Genomic DNA, 25,188 nt, shown 5'->3' on the forward strand with positions numbered 1-25,188 from the left:
AAGTGAGATTGCTATTTGACTTTAAAGTCTCTTTGGGATGCTAAAATTTGCATAGATTGGATCTTACTTCAAGAGAAATGTTTTTTATGGGCTACAAGAAGACAATGGTGAGTAAACTTTTGTAGCATTTGCAATGCAAGTGGAAAGAGGGGTGGTGTGGTAAAATTTTTTCCCTCTTTTCACCTTTTCACAGAGAGCTCGGTAGAGCCATGCCTCGACAACATGGTGAAGGGATTCAACACCCCTGCTCTCTTTTTCATTACTAATTTTTTTAGTTAGTATTTTTTTAAAGTTTTATAATACTTCTAGTTTTATTAGTGACTTTTTTAAAAGTTTTATTAGTTGGTTTAAAGTGTTTAATCAAGTATTTTAATAATAATTATTGTGAGAATGATGATCAACATCCGTAGTATCTTTTCACACATGCGATTCAAGAAGTGCTCGGTGCATAAGTGATAGCTGGTGTGTAAACGATTGCGAATGGAAGATGGACGGACATTTTATCGACGACGAAAAGTGTCTCCTGCCCAATGTGTAAGCAGGTGGTGGTGCCCAAGTCAACTTTTCCTCTGCCCACCAACTCGGTGCAGATTGCGCGGGCAATGCCTGTGTGCAACGAGCTTTATATCGTTGGTGGGTCATGTGAGGCGGAAAACTTAAAAGCCGTGGGACTTCAAGTGAACGTCCAACTGAATCAGCTGGCCGTCAACTGAAGCAGGCAGACAGACACAGAGAGAGAGAGAGAGAGAGAGAGAGAATATATCATATTCTGCGTCCATCAGTGGCCTCCCCCGCCATGAGGTATGCTCACAGAGCGCCGACCTCCCGTCCTCGGATTGATTTATCGGGTTCCTGGTCTTGTCCTACTGCTTACAGAGCGATAAATTTTTGGCAGTGTCATTGGCGATTATCGCTGGATCAGCCTGCGTCAAACCTCATTGGATGATGAAGCGCATGATCTGGATGCTCTCTTGGCGAAACTGTACGATGACTTAGACTCCAAGGTAAAGCTCTCTGCATCTTCCATAGCCTCAACAGACCTCAAGTTACATGAGCCAAGTAACGCACGTGCCGAGAGAGAGAGAGAGAGAGAGAGAGAGAGAGAGAGAGAGGCTGTATGTGTACTGTCAATCAGACCTCCGAGGAAAAAGGTTTTCCATCCTTGACGATGGAGACTTGTTCATCCGTCATATCTTCGGAAGAAGTTAAAAACATTGCCACATTATTTTACAAGCATTCTAATGGGCTCTGCAATGTCTTTTTGATTCATCGAGAATTAGTGAATCATGCTTTTCATGCACAGTACTTAGATTGGCCAAATTCTGTAACCAGCTGGTGTTATATGTATTGAGGCTACTGTCAATATTATTGCGTCTCCTTTGAGCTGCTCCTTGGATTACTTTCAAACTATAGACACATGTACTGCCTCATCTATAGTCTCTATCTTGAATGCTGGAAATCGGTGGGTAATAGTACAGGCTCAGCTTTTTTAACACATGATTTGTGGAACCTAGCAAGTGTTGAAATCTAGTGATATTCCCTTTGGCATCTTATGTGTGAGCGCCAAAGTCTTGGGGAATATCGATGCTTCTACATATATGATTAACCTACAACCAAAATAATATAGTAGTAAGGAGAGAGAGAGAGAGAGAGAGAGAGAGAGAGAGAGGTGTTAGGTTGGAGTGCTGTGTTTGCATCGAGCAGTATGCTTTCTTCCTTGCCATTGGAATCGTGCTAGTGGTAGGCTAGAGAAGGGCTAAGGGTGGAGATGGCCGACGCCCCGCAGGTCTTGACAGTCCGCCATCTCTGAACCCTAACATTTCTCGTCTTGCTCCGTCGCCAACCTCTTTCCATGGCTGAAGACGCGGAAAAGAGCGGCGTCGATCGTGTCGTCTATGGATCTTCTTCCCCCACGCCAGCTGTCAGCCGCTGAACCCGTCGCTCGTCGCTGCGCCCGTTTGTCCCTGCGCCCGTCTGCACCTGTCCTTCGTACGCCTGTCGCAGCAGCCGTCGCCCGTCTGTACCTGCGCCTGTCATGCTCGCCACGTCGTCTGTACCTGCGCTCGCTTTCGTCCACACCTAGCGTCTGCCCGCCTTCGTCAGACGCTGACGTCCGCCACGCCTGTCGAACGCTCCCCGTCGCCTCTACCTGCTGCACCTGACGTCTGACATCTGATGCCTGACGTCTGCCCGCCTCACGCCTGACGTCTGCCCCGCCGGTCCAACGCTGCCCGTCACCGGTACCTGCAGCGCCCTGCAATGCTGCACCGCCTGTGCCTGACCCCTTGACACCGCGTGTGAAGACAGCAGTATGGCTGGCCTGGACTTGGATTTTCTTGACCGGACGGTGGCAGCCCTTGGCCCTGATTCTGATGCAGAGGAGCCGGAAGATATGGTGCCATGCACGGAGGAGTTGCCGCCGAGTTCTGAACTGCCGCCTGCCAGCAAACGCTCCAAGCATACGCCTGATGAGCCAATGAGTCCTCCGGAACGCTCCTATGCGCAAGTGGCCTCTGATCCTGTGGATTCGCAGGAAATTGACTAGGAGCATTTGCTGGACTTCGCCAATACTCTGCTCGGCGATTATGTCCAGCATAATACCGAATCTTTTTCTGTTGCGGGAACGGATGATGTGCTGGAAGCCACGGTGGACCCCAAATCAGTCTTGCGATCCTTCTCGGTGTTCTATGACCGTGCAATTATACTTTTCTTCACTGGCAGGATCCCAGTGATTTCGCATATTCGCCAGTGGTTGCACCATCTATTGCAAGGGGAGTCTGTTGAGGAGATCTTCCTTGGACCTCGTGGCTTTTATGAGGTCCTGCTGAAATCGGAAACGCATCGCGCTGAGCTCCTGTCCAAGTTGCCGCTATTCTTTGATCGCCGCTTGGTCCATGTTGTGCCATGGCGCCCCATGGCCGACTTCCAGCGTCTGCTTCAACGCGAATGCCCGGTGTGGGTGGAGGTGGAAAACTGTCCGGCGGTCTATTGGCCCATGTTGAAGGATGCGATGGCAGTTGTGGGAACAGTGCTGGTTCCCCCAAGCCTCAGGGCGATGAACCGCAACCGTTTATGCATGCTATGGGACACGGCCAGGAAAAGGCCCGCGTGGCTTCGCCTCAATTGTTCGGGCATGCATCCTTTGTATTTTCGCTTACAATGGAGCAACTTTGCGGGCCACTGCTTTTCATGTGGAAAATTGGGGCATTTCATGGCCGAATGCCCTGAAAAGCAATCGTCTTCGGAGGATGCGCAGGTTGTGCTGCCCAAGGATGACATGGTGCTTGATGCCATGCCCCAGGAAGCCCTTCAGTCTCCTCATGTCATGGATAAAGGCAAACAACAGGTCCTGAGTGTGGATTCCCGTCGCACTGATTGGATTGAGGCACGTCCCAAAAAAGGTAAAAAGTTGGATGCAGGCCTGGCGGATCCTGGGCCTCCCGCTTCCCAGGATTCCGTGCGCACGTATACGCGCCGGAAAGAAATGGCCACTTCACAGCAGGCTGCGCGTCCTACGGCCCCGTCTGCCCCCCGTAATCAGTCTCCAAGGAGAGCCTATACCGACGGCCCCAAAGGCCCACCTGCCAAGCTGGCGTTCGATGCCAAAGGAAATGTTATTACACCCTGGGATCGGCGTTATCCCTGCCCCTCTCCCAAGGTAGTGGATTTCCCTTCTACCTCCAAAGCAGGTCGCCAGAATTCTTTTGCAGTATTGGCTGATTTTTTGGATGAGGGTGTCCTGGATGCTCTCGCGGAAAAGGTGAAATCGAGGCAGCAGGCGCCTCGTTCCTGACTTCCTTCTTTGAGGATACATGAAGATAGCCACGTGGAATGTGCGAGGCATTTGCTCTCGCCATAAGCAACATGCCATGTGGACCGTCTTGCATGAGAACCAGTGGGATGTGTTGTGTGCAGTTGAGCACAAAAGTCACGGTGAAGCAGGAAAAGTAATGGATTGTCATGGATTCCGTCTATTTTATGCAGGAACCCCTGCTACGTACTATTCGGGCGTGCTAATGATTGTCCATGAGAAATATCAGCCTGTCCTTGTCAAAAATGATGTGCAGGGCCGCTTTCTGGTGATCGAAGTCTTATTTGAAGGAGAGATTTTATGGCTGTTGGGCCTCTATGCTCCGAATGATCCCGCATCCCGACGGGATCTTTGGTCCACTTTGCAGGGCTCCATGTCACTCGGCCGAAGGGGGTTTTTGATGGGAGATTTCAATATGTGTGTTGACTCTTCGCAGTCCACTTCAGGGCATTCGGTAATGGATACGCCGGAAAGCCGGGTGTGGAGTTCCTTTGCTTTGCACGTACTCAAGCAAGATCTTTGGTCGTGGCTTCACCCTTCTTTTTCAGGGTTTACTTTTCATTCCGCACAATATGCAACTACCTGGTCGCGACTGGACAGAATGTATATCATGCAGGGCGGTGATTTTCTTCCCGAGATGCTGGAAATGAAGGTCTTGCAGCAATATGCGTTGTCGGATCATTTCCCCCTCCAGCTTGAGATACGGGCACACTCTATTGCACCTTTTGTGCAATTGCTGGATAGGCTTCCTTTATGTTTCAACTCCTCTTATTTGAAGCATTCAATTTTCCAGGGCTATATGCAGCAGCTGATTGAGAGGTTCTTATTGGACTTCGCCTCTGAGGGCTTGCCTTCATTTGCACGGCTGCTCTCTAATGTGCAGCGGGTTGCTCGCCAGTATGGGATCCATCATGCCTCGCTTTGCCGCCAACGTCGACATGCAGCGGAAGACTTACTGGCTTTGGTCCGTTCCTTGCTTCTGGATTCCCCTGATGATGATTTTCTGCTGTCTCTGGAGAGGCGGTTGGCCCATCTTATTCAAGTATTTCAGCTGAAATCTTATCAACAGGCCAAGCTGCGCAACTTGACGGACTCATTGCAAGATAGCGCCTGCCAGTCTCATAAGTTCTTTCGCGCCTTGCATGCGTCTCCGGCTCGCGAAAATATGACCAGACTCCAGGATTCAGAAGGTCGCATGGTCACGGATCCGCAGACCATTGTCACTATGTGCAGAAACTATTTTATGGAACTTCTTGGCTCTTCTTCCTCGCCTTCTAGCCAGGTTACGCATGCCCGCTCGGTCTTCTATCATCTGGTCCGCCAGCAGGTTCCAGTTGATATGCAAGCCACGTTGGAGACGGATATTTGCGAGGAAGAGGTTATGGACGTCCTGCTGCACCTGCCGAATGATAAAAGTCCTGGCTGGGATGGTCTCACTAATGAATTCTTTCAGACCTCGGCCACGCAGTTGGTGAAGCCATTGGTGGCCATGTTTCAGCAGGTGTGGGAAACGGGGGTCATGCCCTCCTCATGGAAAGAAGGCCTTATCAAACTAATTCCAAAGGTCCCTTCGCCGTCAAAGTTGCAACATTGGAGACCAATCTCTTTGATGGGCTCCATGTATAAAATCTACTCCAAAGTGCTGGCGAATCGGCTTCACAAGCACCTTCCAGCTATTGTGCATCCTCTCCAATATGGTTTCATTAAGGGCCGCAACATTCTGCATAATATCTTAAATGTGCAAATGGCTATTGACTATGCGCGGCACTCCGGTCAGGAAGTGGTATTGATTCAATTGGACTTGGAAAAGGCGTTTGATTATGTGGACTGGTCTTTCATTGCAGACCTCATGTCGGCTATGGGCTTTGGTACCCGAATGTCCCGATTGATCTACACCATTAGTGCTGAGGCTTCCTCCAGAGTTATGCTTAATGGTGGGGTTACAGAGCCATTTGTCCTTGCACGCTCGGTCAGACAGGGTTGTCCTTTGAGCCCTCTCTTCTTTGCCCTGGCGACTCACCCGATTCTTTCAATGTTATCCTCCATGGCAGCCTCTGCTCAGTTGGCCGGGCTGTCTCTTCCGTTGGGTTAACACTTCGTCAGCCAATCTTTGGCTGATGACACCTTTATGATTTTGCAGGCGGACAGGGACAACATTCGAAGGGCATTAGATGTTTGGACACTCTTTGGTCAGGCCTCTGGGCTTCGCATCAATGCCCTTAAGTCAGCCATTCTCAGTTGTACGGAGACTGATTTACAGTCCCTAGGCTGGCAAGGACAGGTGGTTTCCCGTGGCTCCATTGTCAGGCATCTTGGATACCCATTGGGGGTGGATGTACGGCCAAAAGACCTGTTGGAGTGGATTTCACAAAAACTGGCGGCGAAGTTTATGTACTGGAAGTCGCAAGCGTGGCCATTCCATGTCCGCCTCAAAGTGGCCCAAACAATCATGCTACCAATGCTAACGTATTTCCTGCCTTTGTTGCCATGGACGCCTACTACTTTGAAGGCCCTCACTTATCCCATCCGTTTCATGCTGTGGAAGAAGGATTCACTGCAGGCAGGCATTTCGTGGATTTCATGGTCACATGCATGTACCCCTAAGCGCATGGGTGGTGGAGCTATTTTGGATGCACACACTCATATGTTAGCTCTCCGTTGGTCCCTTTTCCGTGCCATGTGTGTGGATGATCACCCATGGACCATCATAGCCCGTTATTTTCTTGAGGACAGCAGGCTCCGCCATGGCAACACACGGCTTCGGACCTCCTGGTGGCATGTCCTTAATGCTGACTCTCGTGTTTCCAGTCCCTCTTCCTCTTTGTTACTGCACTTGGTCGGCTCTTGGAAAGTGGTGCTCCAAAAGGCCCGTTGGCACCCAGTAGGGGACCGCTTGCAGACTAATTCCTTTCAGCTGGAATTGTTGGCAGTATCGAGACTCCTTTCATGGGAAGATAAACATCAGCTCAGACCAAGATTTAATCGCATGGCCCGTTTAGGTGTGACGTCGGTTGCGGATGCTACCCTTGCCACTCGCAATGTCCTCGTATCGTTTCGGACTGCTCGGCGACTCTTCAAGATCCCGCGTGGATACCGTGATTTATGGGAGCAGCTTTCGTCGGAGCTTCAGGGTAGGCAACCCTTTCCTGCCTTGGCTGTGGATTGCCCTTGGCAGGATTGGGACCTTGCAGGCCGCCTGAGTCTGGAAAAGGCCTCTACTAATCAGGTGTATCATCTTCTTGTTCAAGATCACCAATGACTGGGAGAGAAAGCTAATACTGTTTGGGGACTGCGGAAATCGCTGTCATGGTGGCAGAAAACGCTGATGGAGGGCTGGCTAAATAAGACACCTTTCAAATGCAAGGTTTTTCTTTGGCAGGTCATGATTGGTGGTCTTCCTCTGGCCTCGGCCCTTGCCAAGCGTCGCATCTCGAATGGCAATTGTTTCTTCTGTACCACACCGGCGGAATCGGATCGACATCGTTTTCTCTCTTGCCCGCTCGCCAAGAATATCTGGTCACTCTTGTCGCACATTTGGCGCGCGGTGGTGGGGTCCTCGCTAACTCCTTTCGACTGGGTTTTTGTGTGCCCGAAGTATCCCGCACCGCCACAGTTGCATGAGAAGATCTTATTTCACTTTTTCAGATATTGGGGATGCTGGCACATTTGGACCACGCGCAATGCTTTTCTCTTTGATTCGGCCTCTAATGTACCGCGACATATTGCCAGGCTTAAAGGCCTCTTGCATTGGCAGCTAGATCTCATCCGACACTCCGACTTGCTCCCTCGGGAGGATTTGCATCCGTGGCATATGGCAATTGCCTCTGGGTCGTTGCCATGATTGGTGTAACCTTTTCAGTGCATTACTACGGGGCTTCCCCACACGTTGGCCTAGGGCCCTCGTGTATCTTGTAATCAGAAAAAAGAGAAAGAGAAAGAAAGAGAAAACCTCTTCACATGATGGCTTTGTGTCATCATGTATCTTGTAATCTTGTAATCCAGTAATCTTGTATTTTTTTTCGTAATTAATACAATTACCTTTTACGAAAAAAAAAAGAGAGGTGTTAGGTTGAGAGAGAGAGAGAGAGAGAGACCGCGTACAACCGGCATAGGCCGTCGCCCGCCTGTATCGTCCCTGCCGTCGCCCGCCTGTGGAGTCCCTGCCGTCGCCTGCCTGTATTGTCCGCGTTCGTTTCATGCGACTGGCTCCGCAGCGCCGTCCTGGTCCTTCACGGATTCCCTTGCGCCGTTTTCCTGACCACTCCCACTGCCACGCCGGCCGACGCCCGTCTGCTTTCGCCTACGCTGCTGTCCGCAGGTACGCCTGCTTATTCTCTTCCCTTCTACAAAGCCGCCCGGCGGCGGTCAACCCTAAGCCCCACAGTCGTCAGCAAGGCAGCGTCTCGACCTGAGTGCTTGCTGATCTACACGGCGAGAGAGAGAGAGAGAGAGAGAGAGAGAGAGAGAGAGAGAGAGAGTGAGAGAGAGACGCGCCACCCCGTCTGCAGCCGCCCTGTCTCCCTGCCGTCGCCTGTCACCGCCCTCGTGTCGTCACCCACAGGCTCCTCGCCTGCATCTGGCAGCCCGTCAGTTGCGCCTCCAGCCCTGCTGTCGCCCGCGTGCACTGCGGGCTCTGCGCCTGGTTCACGCCCGTCCGCCTTGTGCGTCCGGCCTTCTGCCCACGCCTGAGGTCCACCCTCGCCTGTCGGTCGCCCCCCTCGCCTATGCGTCAGTCCTCCTTCGAGATCAGCTCGTCATCCAAGATGGCTGGATTGGATCTGGATTTCATAGACCAAGCGGTGGCAGCACTTGGTCCAGATTCTGATGCTGAGGAACCGGAGGATATGGTTCCGTGCATTGAAGAGATGCCCTCGGGTCCTGACATCCAGCCTGTGGGTAAACGTACCAAGCATACCTCGGCAGAGATAGGTGTTATTCAGGATCGTTCCTATGCGCAGGTTGCTTCGGATTCTGTGGACCCTCAGGATGTGGACTGGGAACATCTGCTGGAATTTGCCAACACTCTGCTTGGCGAATATGTTCAACATAATCAGGAAGCCTTTTTTGACTCTGCACCTGACGATGTTCTGGAAGCTACCGTTGACCCAAAAACTGTCCTACGATCTTTTTCGGTGTTTTATGAACGCGCTGTGATACTCTTCTTCACTGGTCGAATCCCGCTGCTTTCCCGTATTCGCCAATGGCTGCAGAGTCTGCTACAAGGAGAATGTGTTGAAGAGATTTTTGTTGGGTCTCGGGGTTTTTTTGAGGTCCTCTTGAAAACTGAGACGCACCGTGCTGCTCTCCTGTCTAAACTGCCTTTGTTTTTTGATCGTCGGTTGGTTCATGTGGTTCCATGGCGCCCGATGGCAGATTTTCAGCGCCTACTGCAACGTGAATGCCCTGTGTGGGTAGAAGTGGAAAATTGTCCGGCTGTTTATTGGCCGCTATTGAAGGATGCTATGGCCGCTGTGGGCACGGTTCTGGTCCCTCCCAGTCTTAGGGCTGTGAATCGCAACCGCTTGTGCATGTTATGGGATACTGCAAGGAAAAGGCCTGCTTGGTTACGCCTCAATTGCTCTGGCATGCATCCGTTACACTTTCGTTTGAAATGGGGCAATTTTGCAGGCCATTGCTTTTCCTGTGGACAGTTGGGGCATTTTATGGCAGAATGCCCAGAGCAGCAACACATTTCAGATGCGGGCCATGTTGCTCCGCCCATGGAAGATATGGTGTGTGATGCTCCGTCGCTGGATACTATCCACCCGCCCCAAGTTCTGGCTAAAGGTAAACAACAGGTTTCAGGTCTGGATTCCCGTGCCACTGATTGGGTTGAAGTACGTGCAAAAAAAGGCAACAGGATTGTTGCCGGCATGGAGAGTATTGTGCCTACTATCTCACAAGATTCCATGCGTACATATATGCGCAGGAAGGAAATGTTGTCTTCCGAGTGCTCTGCTCCTGCTATGGTTTCCTCAGCCCCCCGTCCTCAGCCCGCCAGGAAAATGTATTCGGATCGTCTAAAGGGTCCACCTGCAAAGCTGGCTTTTGATACCAGAGGCAACGTCATTACCCCATGGGACCGTCGTTATCCATGTTCCAACCCCAAACAAGCAGATATGCCGTCTACTTTCAAATCTGGTCCTCAGAACTCTTTTGCGGTGTTGGCGGATTTCTTGGATGAGGGAGTCCTGGACATTCTCGCCGACAAAGTCAAATCGAGGCAAGCTGTGCCTCGTATCTGATTTTATTTTGCATACACATGAAAATAGCCACGTGGAATGTGCGAGGAATTTGTTCTCGACACAAGCAACATGCCATGTGGACTGCCTTGTATGAGAATCAGTGGGATGTCCTGTGCGCTGTTGAGCACAAGAGTCACGGTGACGCCGGAAAAGTTGTGGATTGCCATGGCTTTCGTTTGTTCTATGCAGGAACACAGGCCATGCATTATTCGGGTGTGCTCATGATTGTACATGCCCAATATCAGCCTGTTCTTATTAAAAATGATGTTCATGGCCGCTTTTTGGTGGTTGAAATTTTATTTGAAGGGGAAATCTTATGGTTACTTGGCCTCTATGCTCCGAATGATTCCTTATCTCGCCGGGAGCTTTGACAGACTTTGCAGACTTCCTTGTCACTTGGCAAACGGGGCTTCTTCATGGGGGATTTCAATATGTGTGTTGATTCTTCCCAGTCCACATTGGAGCACTCGGTCATGGATGCACCGGAAAGTCGTATGTGGCATGAGTTGGCTCTTGCTGTTCTTAAGCAAGATCTCTGGTCCTGGCTACACCCGTCTTCTACCGGGTTTGCTTTTCATTCGGCCCAGTATGCAACAACATGGTCGCGGTTGGACCGTATATATATAATGCAGAATGATGATTTTCTTCCTGAGATGCTCGAAATAAAAGTGTTGCAGCAATATGCCTTGTCGGATCATTTCCCTTTGCAGTTCGAGTTGCTTGCACAACCCATTGCACCTTTCAAGCAATTTCTGGAGAGACTCCCTTTGCGTTTCAACTCGTCCTACTTGAAGCATGCAATTTTTCAGGGCTATATGCAGCAATTGCTTGACAGATTCTTCTTGGACTTTTCCTCTCAGGGCACTGCGTCATTTGACAGATTGCTCTCTAATGTGCAGCGGGTTGCTCGGCAGTATGGGATCTATCATGCCTCTCTTTGTCGGCGCCGTCGACAGGCAGCGGAGGACCTGCTGGTTTTGGTTCGCTCTCTGCTGGTGGACACTCCGGATGATGCATTTCTGCTTGCACTGGCCATGCGGGTGGCTGATCTTATTAAAGAATTCCAGTTAAAATCGTATCAACAGGCCAAATTGCAACATCTGACAGAGACTTTGCAAGATAGTGCATGCCAGACCCATAAGTTCTTTCGAGCTCTCCATGCCTCTCCTGCTCGCGAGAATATGACCAGACTCGAGGATGCAGAAGGCCACCTTATCCTGGATCCACATTCTATTGTGCATATGTGCAAGAATTATTTCCGTGACCTTCTCGGTTCCGCTTCTCCACCTTCAGCCCAAATTACTCAGGCCCGTTCGGTTTTTTATGACCTGGTCCACAATCAGCTTCCGCAGGACATCCAAGCTACTATGGAGTCAGATATTGGTGAGGCAGAGGTTATGGACGTCTTGTTACACTTGCCTAAAGATAAAAGTCCGGGTTGGGATGGTCTCATCAATGAGTTCTTTGAAGCTTTCGCTACTCAACTGGCGAAACCATTGCAGGCTTTATTCCAGCAGGTGTGGGAAACGGGGATCATGCCTCCCTCATGGAAACAAGGACTTATCAAACTACTTCCAAAAGTTCCTTCGCCATCTAAGTTGACACAGTGGCGCCCAATTTCTTTGATGGGTTCAATGTACAAAATCTTTTCCAAAGTAATGGCAAATCGGCTCCATAAGCATCTCCCTGCCCTTGTGCACCCTCTCCAGTATGGTTTCATTAAGGGCCGAAATATTCTGCACAATGTTTTGAATGCCCAATTGGCCATTTATTATGCCAGGCATTCTAATCAGGAGGTAGTACTGGTTCAATTGGACCTGGAAAAGGCTTTTGACTATCTGGACTGGTCTTTCGTTGCTGAACTTATGTCTGCTATGGGCTTTGGTGCTCGGATGTCTCGTCTAATCTACACCATTAGTGCTGCGGCGTCTTCGCGAGTCATGCTGAACGGAGGTGTTACTGAGCCATTTGTCCTTGCCCGTTCCGTCAGACAGGGGTGCCCTTTGAGCCCTCTATTCTTTGCCCTGGCGACACATCCAGTTCTTTCCATGTTATCTCATATGGCCTCCTCCTCTCAGTTGGCTGGACTGTTGCTTCCCACAGGACAGCACTTCATTAGCCAATCTCTGGGGGATGACACCTTTATGATTTTTCGTGCGGACAAAAATAACCTTCGAAAAGCATTGGATGTTTGGGGTCTCTTTGGTCAGGCGTCAGGCCTTCGTATCAATGCGCTCAAATCAGCCATTCTAAACTGCACGGAGTCGAATTTGCAGTCCTTGGACTGGCAGGGTCTGGTTGTTCCTCGTGGCTCCATTGTCAGACATCTTGGATACCCTTTGGGTGTTGATGTTCCCCCAAAGCAGCTTCTGCAGTGGATTTCTCAGAAAATGGTGGCTAAGTTTATGTATTGGAAGTCTCAGGCCTGGCCCTTCCATGTTCGCCTCAAAGTAGCCCAGATAATTATGTTGCCAATGCTCACCTATTTCTTGCCATTGTTGCCCTGGACTACTACGACTCTGAATGCTCTTACTCAGTCTATTCGCTTCATGCTATGGAAGAAGGACTCATTGCATGCAGGTATTTCCTGGATCTCGTGGTCGCATGCGTGCACCCCCAAACGCATGGGTGGCGGAGCTATTTTAGATGCCCAAACTCACATGCAGGCACTCCGTTGGTCTCTTTTCCGCGCCATGTGCTTGGATCATCATCCATGGGTCGATATAGCTCGTTATTTCCTAGAGGCCCATGGGCTTCTGCATGGCAATACCCAAATCCGGAGTTCTTGGTGGCATGTTATTAATGCTGATTCGCGGTTCTCCACTTCTTCTTCATCGTTGCTTACTCATTTGGTATGTTCCTGGAAACATGTCCTTCAAAAGGCTCAGTGGCATCCAACGGAGGATCGCTTGGCTACTAACTCTTTTCAATTGGAATTACTGGCAGTCTCGCGTTTACTTTCGTGGGAAGGTAAACATGAGCTTAGACCACAATTCAATAGGATGGCACGTTTGGGCTTGTCTTCGGTTGCGGATGCCACCCTTGCCAGTCGCAATGTGCTTATATCGTTTCGTACAGCTAGGAGGCTTTTCAGGATCCCTCGTGGATATAGGCCTTTATGGGAACAGCTTTTGACGGTGCTCCAGAGCAGACAACCCTTTCCTGCCCTTGCTTCGGATCGTCCCTGGCAGGATTGGGACCTACAAGGCCGGCTGAATTTGAGCAAAGCTTCTGCTAACCAAGTGTATCATCTTCTGATTAAAGATCATCAATGGCTAGTTCCTAAAGCGAATGCTTTATGGGGATTGCGTAAATCCCGGTCATGGTGGAGGGCAACTGTGATGGAGGGCTGGTTGAACAAGACACCCTTTAAATATAAAGTCTTTCTTTGGCGAGTGATGATTGGGGGTCTTCCACTTGCTTCGGCTCTTTCCAAGCGACGAATCTCCAATGGCACCTGTTTCTTTTGCACCACTACTATGGAATCCGCCCGCCACCGATTTATTTCTTGCCCCGTCGCTAAGAAAGTCTGGTTATTTTTGTCGGCTGTTTGGCGAGGGGTGGTTGGTATCACCCTGCGTCCCTTTCATTGGGTTTTTGGCCAGCCCAAATACCCTACTCCTGCACAGCCCCATATGAAGCTCATGTATCACTTTCTTCGATACTGGGGCTGTTGGCATAACTGGACCATTCGGAATGCTTTTCTGTTTGACTCCGCCTATAATGTTCAGCGGCATATTGTGAGGCTTAAGGGCCTCTTGTATTGGCAGTTAGCTCTTCTCCATCGTTCTGATTTGCTCTCTACGGAGGACTTCCGTCCCTGGTATATGGCAATTTCCTCCGCATCCTTGCCATGACATTGTAACTTGTAGTACTTAGAACCTCTTCACATGATGGCTTGGATTGTCGTCATGTATCTTGTAATCCAGTAATCTTGTATTTTTTTCGTAATTAATACAATTACCTTTTACGAAAAAAAAAAGAGAGGTGTTAGGCTGGTTGAGTCTGGAAAAGGCCTCTGCTAATCAGGTGTATCATCTTCTCATTAAAGATCATCAATGGCTGGGTGTGAAAGCTAATACTGTATGGGGATTGCGGAAATCTCAGTCATGGTGGAAGGCAACTGTGATGGAAGGCTGGTTGAATAAGACACCTTTCAAATGCAAGGTCTTTCTTTGGCGGGTGATGATTGGTGGTCTTCCTCTTGCCTCGACCCTTTTCAAGCGTAGAATCTCGAATGGCAATTGTTTCTTCTGTACCACTATTGTGGAATCGGCCCGACATCGATTTCTTTCTTGCCCGCTCGCCAAGAATATCTGGTCATTCTTGTCACAAGTTTGGCGCGCAGTGGTGGGGTCCTTACTAACTCCTTTCGATTGGGCTTTTGTGCGCCCAAACTACCCCACACCGCCACAGTTGCATATGAAGATCTTACTCCGCTTTTTCAGATACTGGGGATGCTGGCACATTTGGACCACGCGGAATGCCTTTCTTTTTGATTCGGCCTCTAATGTACAGAGACACATTGCCCGGCTTAAAGGTCTCTTGCATTGGCAAATAGATCTCATTCGGCACTCGGACTTGCTTCCTATGCAACAACATGGTCGCGGTTAGACCACATATATATCATGCAGAATGATGATTTCCTTCCTGAGATGCTCGAAATGAAAGTGTTGCAACAATATGCCTTGTTGGACCATTTCCCTCTCCAGCTTGAGCTCCTTGCACAACCCATTGCACCTTTTAAGCAATTTCTGGATAGACTCCCTTTGCGTTTCAACTCGTCTTATTTGAAGCATGCAATCTTTCAGGGTTATATACAGCAATTGATTAATAGATTCTTATCGGACTTCTCCTCTCAGGGCACTGCTTCATTTGAAAGATTTCTCTCTAATGTGTAGCGGGTTGCTTGGCAGTATGGGATCCATCATGCCTCTCTTTGCTGGCGGCGTCGACAAGCAGCGGAGGACCTGCTGGCTTTGGTTCGTTCTTTGCTGGTGGACACTCCAGATGATGTATTTTTGCTGTCACTGGCAATGCGCCTGGCTGATCTTATTAAAGAGTTTCAGTTGAAATCTTATCAGCAGGTCAAATTGCAACATCTAACGGAGACTTTGCAAGATAGTGCTTGTCAGACTCATAAGTGCTTTCGAGCTCTCCATGCCTCTCCTGCTCGAGAGAATATGACTAGACTCCAGGATACAGAAGGTCAACTGATCCTTGATCCGCAGACTATTGTGAATATGTGTAGGAATTATTTCCTCGACCTTCTTGGTTCCACTTCTGCTCCTTCAGGCCAAATTGCTCATGTTTGTTCAGTCTTTTATGATCTGGTCCGCAATCAGGTTCCGTAGGACATGCAATCTACTCTGGAGGCAGATATTTGTGAGGCGGAGGTTATGGATGTTCTGTTACACTTGCCCAAGGATAAAAGTCTTGGCTGGGATGGTCTCACCAATGAGTTCTTTGAGATTTTTGCCACCCAGCTCGCGAAACCATTGACGGCTTTGTTTCAGCAGGTGTGGGAAACAGGGATCATGCCTTCCTCATGGAAAAAAGGTCTTATAAAACTACTTCCAAAAGTTCCTTCGCCGTCTATGTTGAAACAATGGCGCCCAATTTCTTTGATGGGTTCTATGTATATAATCTTTTCCAAAGTAATGGCGAATCGGCTCCATAAGCATCTTCCTGCCATTGTGCATCCTCTCCAATATGGTTTCATTAAGGGTAGAAACATTTTGCACAATGTATTAAATGCGCAAGTGGCGATTGATTATGCAAGGCATTCTAATCAGGAGGTCGTACTGGTTCAACTGGACCTGGAAAAGGCTTTTGATTATCTGGACTGGTCTTTCATTGCAGAACTCATGTCTTCTATGGGCTTTGGTGCTCGGATGTCTCGTCTGATCTACACTATCAGTGCTGCAGCGTCTTCGCGAGTTATGCTGAATGGAGGCGTTACCAAGCCAATTGTCCTTGCCCGCTCAGTCAGACAGGGGTGCCCTTTGAGTCCTCTCTTCTTTGCCCTTGCGACTCATCCCGTTTTTTCGATGTTATCTCACATGGGAGCTTCTACTCAGTTGGCTGGATTGTCGCTTTCCTCTGGATAGCACTTCATTAGTCAATCCTTGGCTGATGACAGCTTTATGATTCTACGTGCGGACAAGGATAACCTTCGCAAAGCTTTAGATGTTTGGGCTCTCTTTGGTCAGGCTTCCAGTCTTCGCATCAATGCTTTGAAATCAGCCATTCTCAACTGCACGGAGTCGGATTTGCAGTCATTGGACTTGGTTGTTCCCCGTGGCTCCATTGTCAGGCATCTTGGGTACCCTTTGGGTGTTGATGTTCCCCCAAAGCAGCTACTACAACGGATTTCACAGAAACTGGCGGCTAAGTTTCTGTATTGGAAGTCTCAGGCCTGGCCCTTCCATGTTCGCCTCAAAGTAGCCCAGACAATTATGTTGCCAATGCTCACATATTTCTTGCCATTGCTGCCCTGGACTACTACTACACTCAATGCTTTTACTCAGTCTATTCGTTTCATGTTATGGAAGAAGGATTCCTTGCATGCAGGCATTTCCTGGATTTCTTGGTCGCATGCGTGCACCCCCAAACGCATGGGTGGAGGGGTTATTTTAGATGCCCAAACTCATATGCTGGCTCTCCGTTGGTCTCTTTTTCGCGCCATGTGCTCGGAGCATCATCCATGGGTCGTTATAGCCCGTTATTTTCTTGAGGATCACGGGCTTCTGCATGGCAATACTCAAATCCGGGGTTCTTGGTGGCATGTTCTTAATGCAGATTCGTGGTTTTCCAGTTCTTCATCTCTGCTTGCCCATTTGGTGTGTTCCTGGAGACTGGTTCTCCGGAAGGCTCAGTGGCATCCAGCGGAGGATCGCTTAGCTACAAATTCTTTTCAATTGGAATTGTTGGCAGTCTCGTGGTTAATTTCGTGGGAAGGTAAACATGAGCTTCGACCAAAATTCAACCGCATGGCATGTTTGGGCTTAACTTCGGTAGCGGATGCCACCCTTGCTAGTCGCAATGTGTTGATATCATTTTGTATAGCCGGGAGTCTTTTCAGGATCCCTCGTGGATACATGTATTTATGGGAACAGCTTTTGTTGGTGCTCCAGAGTGTGAAAGATGCAGGATCTAGAGCATGGCAGTGAGTTATGGTGGATGGAAGGAGAAGTGTGGACTCATGATGGAGAAGACAAAGACACTGTTTGTTACACAAGTGAATTAGGTTCCAAGATTGAGACTTGGACTCATAAACACAATCTTGTGTATGTGGTCAATGACACTGACACTTCACTGAAAAGAAAAGAGTATTATCATTGCATTAAGAAAAGGAAGCAAGTACAATGCTTTATAGGAAAGTAGGAAACTGCAGTAGGTACCACTATGCATATGGGATAGGTTAGCCTGCATGTCCTTAGCCCTGAAGCTCCATACAAAGCGGCTGTTTAGTGAGTGTGATTGCTGATTCTCAACACCCCTCCTCAATCACAACTAGAAATGTACAAAGTGTGTAGAGGCTGTAATGAGAACCACCTGCAAAGTGTGGGCACACCACAAACATGGTAGACACCAGAGGTTGTCGCAGAAAAGGCTAAGTGTGGGCACCAAAACATGATGGACATCTAGAGGCTGTAACAGGGGCCTCACAAAGTGTATAGGGACTGTAATGCCAAGTTATATGAGGAGTTTACAAAGCTTATGGCAGGAAGCATTAGGGCAAGGAAGTACAAGGCTTTTAAAACAGTCTATCAGAGTAATGAGAGTAGAAGGACTGATGAGTCTTGTCCTTCCGATCCTGGTGGTCTTCATCTTCATCTTTTTCTTCATCTTTTGGTCCATGGTCTTCTTCTTCCTTCACAGCTGCAAGATAGGCCTTTTGGGATCTCTTCCTAGCATGACAGAACTTCTCAGTATGTCCGGTCTTTTTACAGAAGTCACAGAAGAGCGGTTCCTTTTTACCTTTGTATCTATTGTTTACATATAACATTTGTTCATCCTTTGAAGTGCTGGGCTCTTCTTTGCTTTTAAGTTTCTTTTCTTCTTCTAACAGAGAGGCTTTAATATCAACAAGTTGAGGATCAGGCATATTGGTTAAAGTGGTTGATACATTATCATAGGCAGGAGGCAGACTTTTTAGCAAGACACCAATACAAACATCTTCATCCATTTTTAGCTTTATTCCTGCAAGTTGAGTAAGCAGGCTTTCCATGTAGTTCAGATGGGATGCCAGGGATGTATGAGGCTTCATATCAAGTCGGAAAAATTCAATTAATAGACCATACTTAGACGATTTTGACTGTGCACCAAATAAGGTATCCAATTTATCCCAAGTGTCATGGGACGTGTCACAGGCATCCACATGATGGATGTAGCTGTCGTCTAATTCTAGTTTGATGATGGCTTGTGCCTTGTCATCATTCTTCTGCCAAGTAACTGCAAGGTCCGCATCTCGAGGTTTCTTCTCTTTGCCGTTTGTGATGGCCCAAAGACCCTTCTTCATCAGGATGAGCTTGATGCGGGTTTGCCAAGTGTGGAACCCGACTCCTTTGAATCGAGCATTTGGAGAGTCTTTTCCCATGTTGAGGTTGCAAGATCAGCAGCAAATCAACACCAGAATTCTGAGATTTTATCAGTAGAAGAGTAGATTGCAATGTGTCAAGAGACACAATTAATGACAGTGTGAAAACACACTATGTCAGTGTTGATGTTGAGCTTGATTCTTCTTGTTCGGGATCGTTCGGTCGTTCTTCAATCTTCTCAAGTCCTTCCTCTCCTTGATTTGATGCTGGGTCAATGGATTAGAGTGGGCTTTAGCTTGGTTTAGTGTCAGGAGCGAGAAAAATGAGGAAAAAAGAAGCTTGAGAGATTTTGGCTATGGCTGACAGTTTAGGGTTTCAGAGAGAGGCCTGGTTTTTTGCAGATTGCAGGAGCTATGGTTGATCATTTCCAAAACTTTTTTTATGGAAATGTAGCTCTTTCCAAGGCCTATCAAAGCCCTATGATCTTCGTCAGCATCGCGACGTGTGCAGGCGAAAAATGACGTACGAATCAGCAGCAGCGCAGTCTGAACAGCGACGACGAATTTTCGCAATGCTGGAGTTACAGGTCACCAATGTTATGGATTGAGGTGCTGGGATGAAGCGCCTTGAAGTGAGGAACAATTTCTCAGAAGGAAGCAAGTGAAGATATGCCCTGTAAGTGGAGATCCAGCTCCTCCAACAGAGGTAGGTTGCAAGTTGGCTATGGCTGCCAAGGGGTAGAGAGTGAAAATGGAGTTGGAGATGAAGTCAAACACTTGAGCTGAGCTGGATAGAGATTATGAGAGACTGAGAGAGCAGAGAGAGGACCTGAAACATGCTAAGCCATGCTCAGCTACGCTCTGATACCATGTGAAAGATGCGGGATCTAGAGCATGGCAGTGAGTTATGGTGGATGGAAGGAGAAGTGTGGACTCATGATGGAGAAGACAAAGACACTGTTTGTTACACAAGTGAATTAGGTTCCAAGATTGAGACTTGGACTCATAAACACAATCTTATGTATGTGGTCAATGACACTGACACTTCACTGAAAAGAAAAGAGTACTATCATTGCATTAAGAAAAGGAAGCAAGTACAATGCTTTATAGGAAAGTAGGAAACTGCAGTAGGCACCACTGTGCATATGGGATAGGTTAGCCTGCATGTCCTTAGCCCTGAAGCTCCATACAAAGAGGCTGTTTAGTGAGTGTGATTGCTGATTCTCAACACAGAGCAAATAGCCCTTTCCTGCCTTTGCTACGGATCGTCCCTGGCAGGACTGGGACTTTGTAGGCCGGCTGAATTTAGAAAAGGCTTCAGCTAACCAAGTGTACCATCTTCTGATTAAAGATCATCAATGGTTGGTTACTAAAGCTAATACTCTATGGGGATTGCATAAAACCCAAACCCGGTCATGGTGGAGGGTAATTGTGATGGAGGGCTGGTTAAACAAGACACCCTTCAAATATAAGGTCTTTCTTTGGAGGGTGATGATTGGTGGTCTTTCGCTTGCTTCAGCTCTTTCCAAGCGTCGAATCTCCAACGGCAATTATTTCTTTTGCACTACCACTGTGGAATCCGCCCGTCATCGTTTTATTTCTTGCCCCCTCGCTCAGAAAATCTGGTCCTTCCTGTCAGCTGTTTGGCGAGCGGTGGTTGGTCTCTTGCTACGCCCGTTTGATTGGGTTTTTGCGCGGCCTAAATATCCCGCACCGACATAGCCACACATGAAGATCCTGTTTCACTTTCTTCGATATTGGGGCTGTTGGCATAACTGGACCATTCGGAATGCTTTTCTTTTTGATTCCGCCTATAATGTTCAGCTGCATATTGCTCGGCTTAAAGGTCTCTTGTATTGGCAGATAGATCTTCTTCGGCACTCTGACATGCTCCCTCGGGAGGACTTACATCCCTAGCATATGGCAATTTCCTCTGTGTCTTTGCCATGACTTTGTAACTCTTAGGTTGTCTGGTTCTTGTAGAGAGTCAGCATGTATACATGATGGGGTAGAGCCATCGTGTATCTTGTAATCATGCAAACTTGTACCTTTTTCGTAATTAATACAATTACCTTTTACGAAAAAAGAGAGGTTAGGCCCTAGGTGCTACACATGAGAGAGAGGGAGAGAGGGGGGGGGGGGGGGAAGAAAAGGGTTTAATTTAAAAAAGACTATTCTCTTTCCTCTTTTTCCCCCTCTCTTCGTGAGGATCAGAGGTATTTGGAATTCTTCCTCTCAAAGCTTCAAAGATGTAAGACTATTATTCTATGAGATAGGAGCCTTTCACAACTAGGTGAGTTACCATAGGTGTGACTCTATCCAAGCAACCTAATAGGGATAAATCATATTTTTGTAGAAATAAGCACCAAGCGAATAGGGAAGCTTTATTTGAATAAGTGGAGGTGGATATGAGGGATTAGCCAAGTCATCCTATGTAGTCTTAGCAATATTGAATGTGAGATACACTCCGTTTTGTAGAGGAAACACAACTAACATAGAGTGAAGTTAGAGAGCTTTTTAGATGAAGACAAAGATAATGAAGAATGCATGTTGTAATGAATGTTGGGTTTGACTCATGCCTATGCTCACGGAGGAGTGTCGGCAATCTGCAGTAGGACACTGGGGCACTTTTTACTCTCCATAAGGGAGGTTTTTCCCCCCAATCACATTATTCTCTATTTGTGTGTTTATGTTACACAGTTTGGTCACTTACTGCACTTCACACACTTTTGGGTGTAAATGCACCTTGAGGCACTTACACAACCTTAAGGTCTAAGAGTTGTCCTTTGTACTTTCACTTACACATTGGGAATTGAATCGTGTGTCTAGCTGGATCTACACTCTCACTCTCTCTCTACTGTTCACTTTATTTTGAGTTGATAGCTGCCATCTCCATCTTTAATATTTGGTATCAAAGCTCCCAGGTTCGCCGAGCTCTTCATCAACTCCAGCTTTGTTAGGTCTAGCTCCTCCCAGCCAGCCAGTAGCTCACCACCCTGCTGCCACCTTTGACTAGCAACATAGCAGCTGCTGCCTACAGCACCACTGTCCAATTGTTGTCGTCCACTTGCACTGCCCCCTGGATCAGCTGCCGCTGCCTCCCAGCTCCGCCTGTGCAGCCTTTAGCACCGTCTGCTCTGTAGTGTAGCAGGTTGCGCCACCTGCACCTGCACCCGTGCCTGTCACCAAGGCAGTCAGCTCTGCCTTGCTCGCCAACCCCGCCCTTAAGTGCCTCCTCCATCTCCATCTACCACTTGTTCGCTAGCTGGCCCCAGGTTCTCCAGCTCATCCAGGCCGTCGCCACCAGTCCGGGTAGCTCAAGCATCGACCCGGCTTGCGTCTCAGAGGTGACAGGTATATTTTATTATTTTTATTCAGGAGGTCAAAACTACAGCTAGGGGCTTTTGCCAGAAAGGTGCATTTCCGCTCCAAAAAGTGCTGTTGGGCACACATTGCAGAAATTTCTTGGAATTTGGGACAGAAAATTTGGGGCTTTTGCATGTTTGGCAGATATTGGGATATTCACTGAAGATTCAGTCTGAAATTGATTGAAATTTTGCATACTGGACAGCTTAATTTTGGGGCTTTTGCATTTTTTCATGCTGTTGAGCAGTGTTCGTGTATTGGACAGTGTGCTATTTGCTGAAACCTGTGGAAATTTCAGCACATTGGATAGTAGTGATCAAGTGTAACACAGTTTTGTAAATTACAGCTTGGTGTTTGCTGTAATTTCTGGAAATTTGCAGATTTTCAAGTTAATCCAGCTTTTGTTATTGCTCTTGTGCCTTTTGATAGAGTGACATTTGTCATGGCCAATCAAGGACAGAGTGATGTATTCACTTATGTATCTAAAGAGGATAGATTGGACAGTAATAACTATTCTTTGTGGTCCTTCATGACAAAGAATGTGCTCATTGTTAAAAATCTTTGGGAGTATGTAAGTGGTGAAGAAGTCTGTTGTAGAGTTGTGGTTCCTGCAACTCCTCCCCAAGGAGGACGTGGTTAGCGGCCAGCTCTAGCTCAACCACTTCCCCAAAGAACAGCTGCACAGAAGGCTTGGGACACTTCGAATGCCCAAGCATTGTCACTTATCGCATTGGTAGTTCAGCGGTCCATAATTCCGCATATGTGATCTGCTACTTTTTCACGAGTAGCATGGCTTATACTTGAGCAAATGTGAAGATTGAAAAAATGAGACACATTTCTTTCTTATAAAAGGATCTTGAAAATGTGAAGATGGATGAAGGTGATGCTATGGAGGATCATCTTAACAAAATTTAGGACTTGCGTGAGCAATTGATAAATGTAGATGAGTATTATTCTGATGCACAGATGATCTCTACTACTTTGAATTCCTTGCCACCTTCTTATTTGGCTTTTCACACGGCATTGAATCTCACAATGAGAATTTCTCCACATCCACTTATCTTTCTTCAGTTGGTTAGTTTGCTACTGGAGGAAGAGCAAATACAGAAGAACAGTGGGGTGGATGTTGTAGCCTCTGAATAGGCTTTTATGGCAAGACAGAAGGGCAAGGGCAGTTAGTCTAGGAATGCTCTGCAGAGTATTGCAAGTTCATGTACTTCACAAAACAACAAGAAGTAGGGGGCACGCAAGCCAAAGAGGGCAAGTGCCATTATTGTAAAAAGCCAAGTCACTATATCACAGAATGTTAAAAACGTATTGCCATGGAGAAGGAGTCTGCGATGTTTGTTTCTGATACACCTTCTATTGCTATTGCTATAGAGTCCGCGTCATTTGTTGTTGACCATGATGACTACTATTTTTACACTTGTAGTTATGATACTTTTTGGGCAAATAGAGCATTCAGCTCTATAGAGGATGCTAGCACTTGGTTCTTTTGATAGTAGTGCTTCTAAGCACATTACATCCCGTTGGGATTTTTTTACCTCTATTGTTGCAGCTCCTGTTGGCAAATCTGTACAATGTGTCAACAATGCATCTTATCTTGTTAGAAGTGTTGGAGACATTGTCTTGAAAGCCATTTTGTAGGATGCATTATATGTACCAGGGAGAAAGAAGAATTTGTTGTCAATTTCTTCTTTACCAAAGTGTGGAATGCAAGTCATGTTTGATGATGGCAAATGCATGGTCAGGGATAAGGAGTTCTTGACTTTGGTATTGATTGGCACATTATGTCATGGAATCTATGAGTTAGATGCTTATTTGACTGATTAGTCAGTCTATTTGGCATCTACTATTACTTCTGCTATGTCATGGGCAGAGTTATGGCATGCTTGCATGGGGCATGTTAACTATGACAGTTTGATGCTTATGCAACGTACTCAGATGTTAGATGGTTAACCTCTCTTGGAGAGACCTCTTGAGTATATTTGTGAGGGATACGTTTTGGAAAAAATGCATTGGTTCTCTTTTCCTCGTGATGTTGCTTTTAAGGCAACGACCAAGTTGCAGATTGTGCATTTGGATGTATGTGGACCTATGTAGACAAAGTCATTGGGTGGACATTATTATTTTGTCATCTTCATTGATGACTTTACTCACTTTTGTTGGGTCTATTCATTTTGGTGAAAAAGTTAGAGGTGTATGATGCATTTTTGGCTTTTATTGCACTTGTGGAAAATCAATGTGGTTGTTGGATTAAGACTCTCTGTTCGGACTAAGGGGGGGAATACACGTCTTCTTTGTTGAATTTTGAAGTAAAAAGGCATTGCACATTAGTATACTAGTACATATACTCCATAGCAGAATGGGGTTGTAGAAAGAAAGAATCGGTCACTCATGGAGATGGCTAGATGTATGCTGAAAGCTAACAATCTACTACATGGTTTTTGGAAGGAAGTAGTCATGTGTGCTTGTCATGTTTTGAATAGGTAACCTACCAAGGCATTGAAAAATGTCATGCCTTTTGGGGCTTGGAACAACCGTAAATCTTCAGTTGGTCACTTTCGTACTTTTGGGTGTCTTGCATATGCTCATATTACCTAAGTATTGAGAAAGAAGTTGGACAATAAGACTGTCAAGTGCATATTTGTGGGGTACAACAGTGAGAGCAAAGGGTACAGATTGTATGATCTTGTTTCCAAGAAAGTCTTTGTCACTAGATATATGATTTTTGATGAAAAATCGGAATTATCTCTTGCTAGTTTTGACACATATCAGACTGCAAATGATATGTTTGAAGGGCTGTTGCCCATTTCTTTTGGTGATATAACTGGAGCTTCATTAAATGAACAAAGTGTTCAGCTAGCTGCTCCATTAAACAATGCAGAAATTCAGCCTATGGCTGATTTGAATGTTCAGCAAGATGCTGAACTTGAGGTTTATCGGGAGCATGTACATAATCAGAAGGCTAGACAAATGTCTAGATGGTACTTGCAGACTTTAAAAGACAGTCATTTGAATGCTTCTCTTGCTGGTCGTACGTGAAGACAAGCACGTTTGTATGATCATGCTAACACAATGGAGTTTGTTATGGTAACACACACTTGATGATGAGGAGCCTGATTGTTTTGAAGATTCACGATAGAGTGTGCATTGGATGGTAGCAATGCAAGCTGAAGTTGATTCTATCATGAAGAATCAAACATGGGATTTAGTTACATTGC

The 25,188-nt window shown here is 47.2% G+C and overlaps 1 protein-coding gene across 6 annotated transcripts in view; it reads left to right on the plus strand.

The window, feature by feature from the left end:
* The first annotated feature begins 704 nt into the window (after positions 1–704).
* Positions 705–25,188, plus strand: part of LOC148031439 (uncharacterized) — a 291,467-nt gene continuing 266,983 nt past the window's right edge. For 5 of the 6 annotated variants that reach the window (XR_015691896.1, XR_015691897.1, XR_015691899.1 and 2 more), the window contains exons 1-2: positions 705–801; positions 896–1,004. Coding sequence is in view for 2 of the 6 variants with exons in the window: in XM_087684974.1 (XP_087541100.1) it covers positions 797–801; positions 896–1,004 (114 nt within the window). In the remaining 4 variants the exon portion in view is untranslated. The remainder of the gene's footprint in view (positions 802–895; positions 1,005–25,188) is intronic. The other variant, XR_015691898.1, reaches the window with a different exon arrangement.

This window comes from Lygodium microphyllum, chromosome 9, assembly GCF_053477565.2.
Source record: "Lygodium microphyllum isolate KBCC chromosome 9, Lygodium_microphyllum_v1.1.10, whole genome shotgun sequence".
NCBI classification, from domain to species: Eukaryota; Viridiplantae; Streptophyta; class Polypodiopsida; order Schizaeales; family Lygodiaceae; genus Lygodium; species Lygodium microphyllum.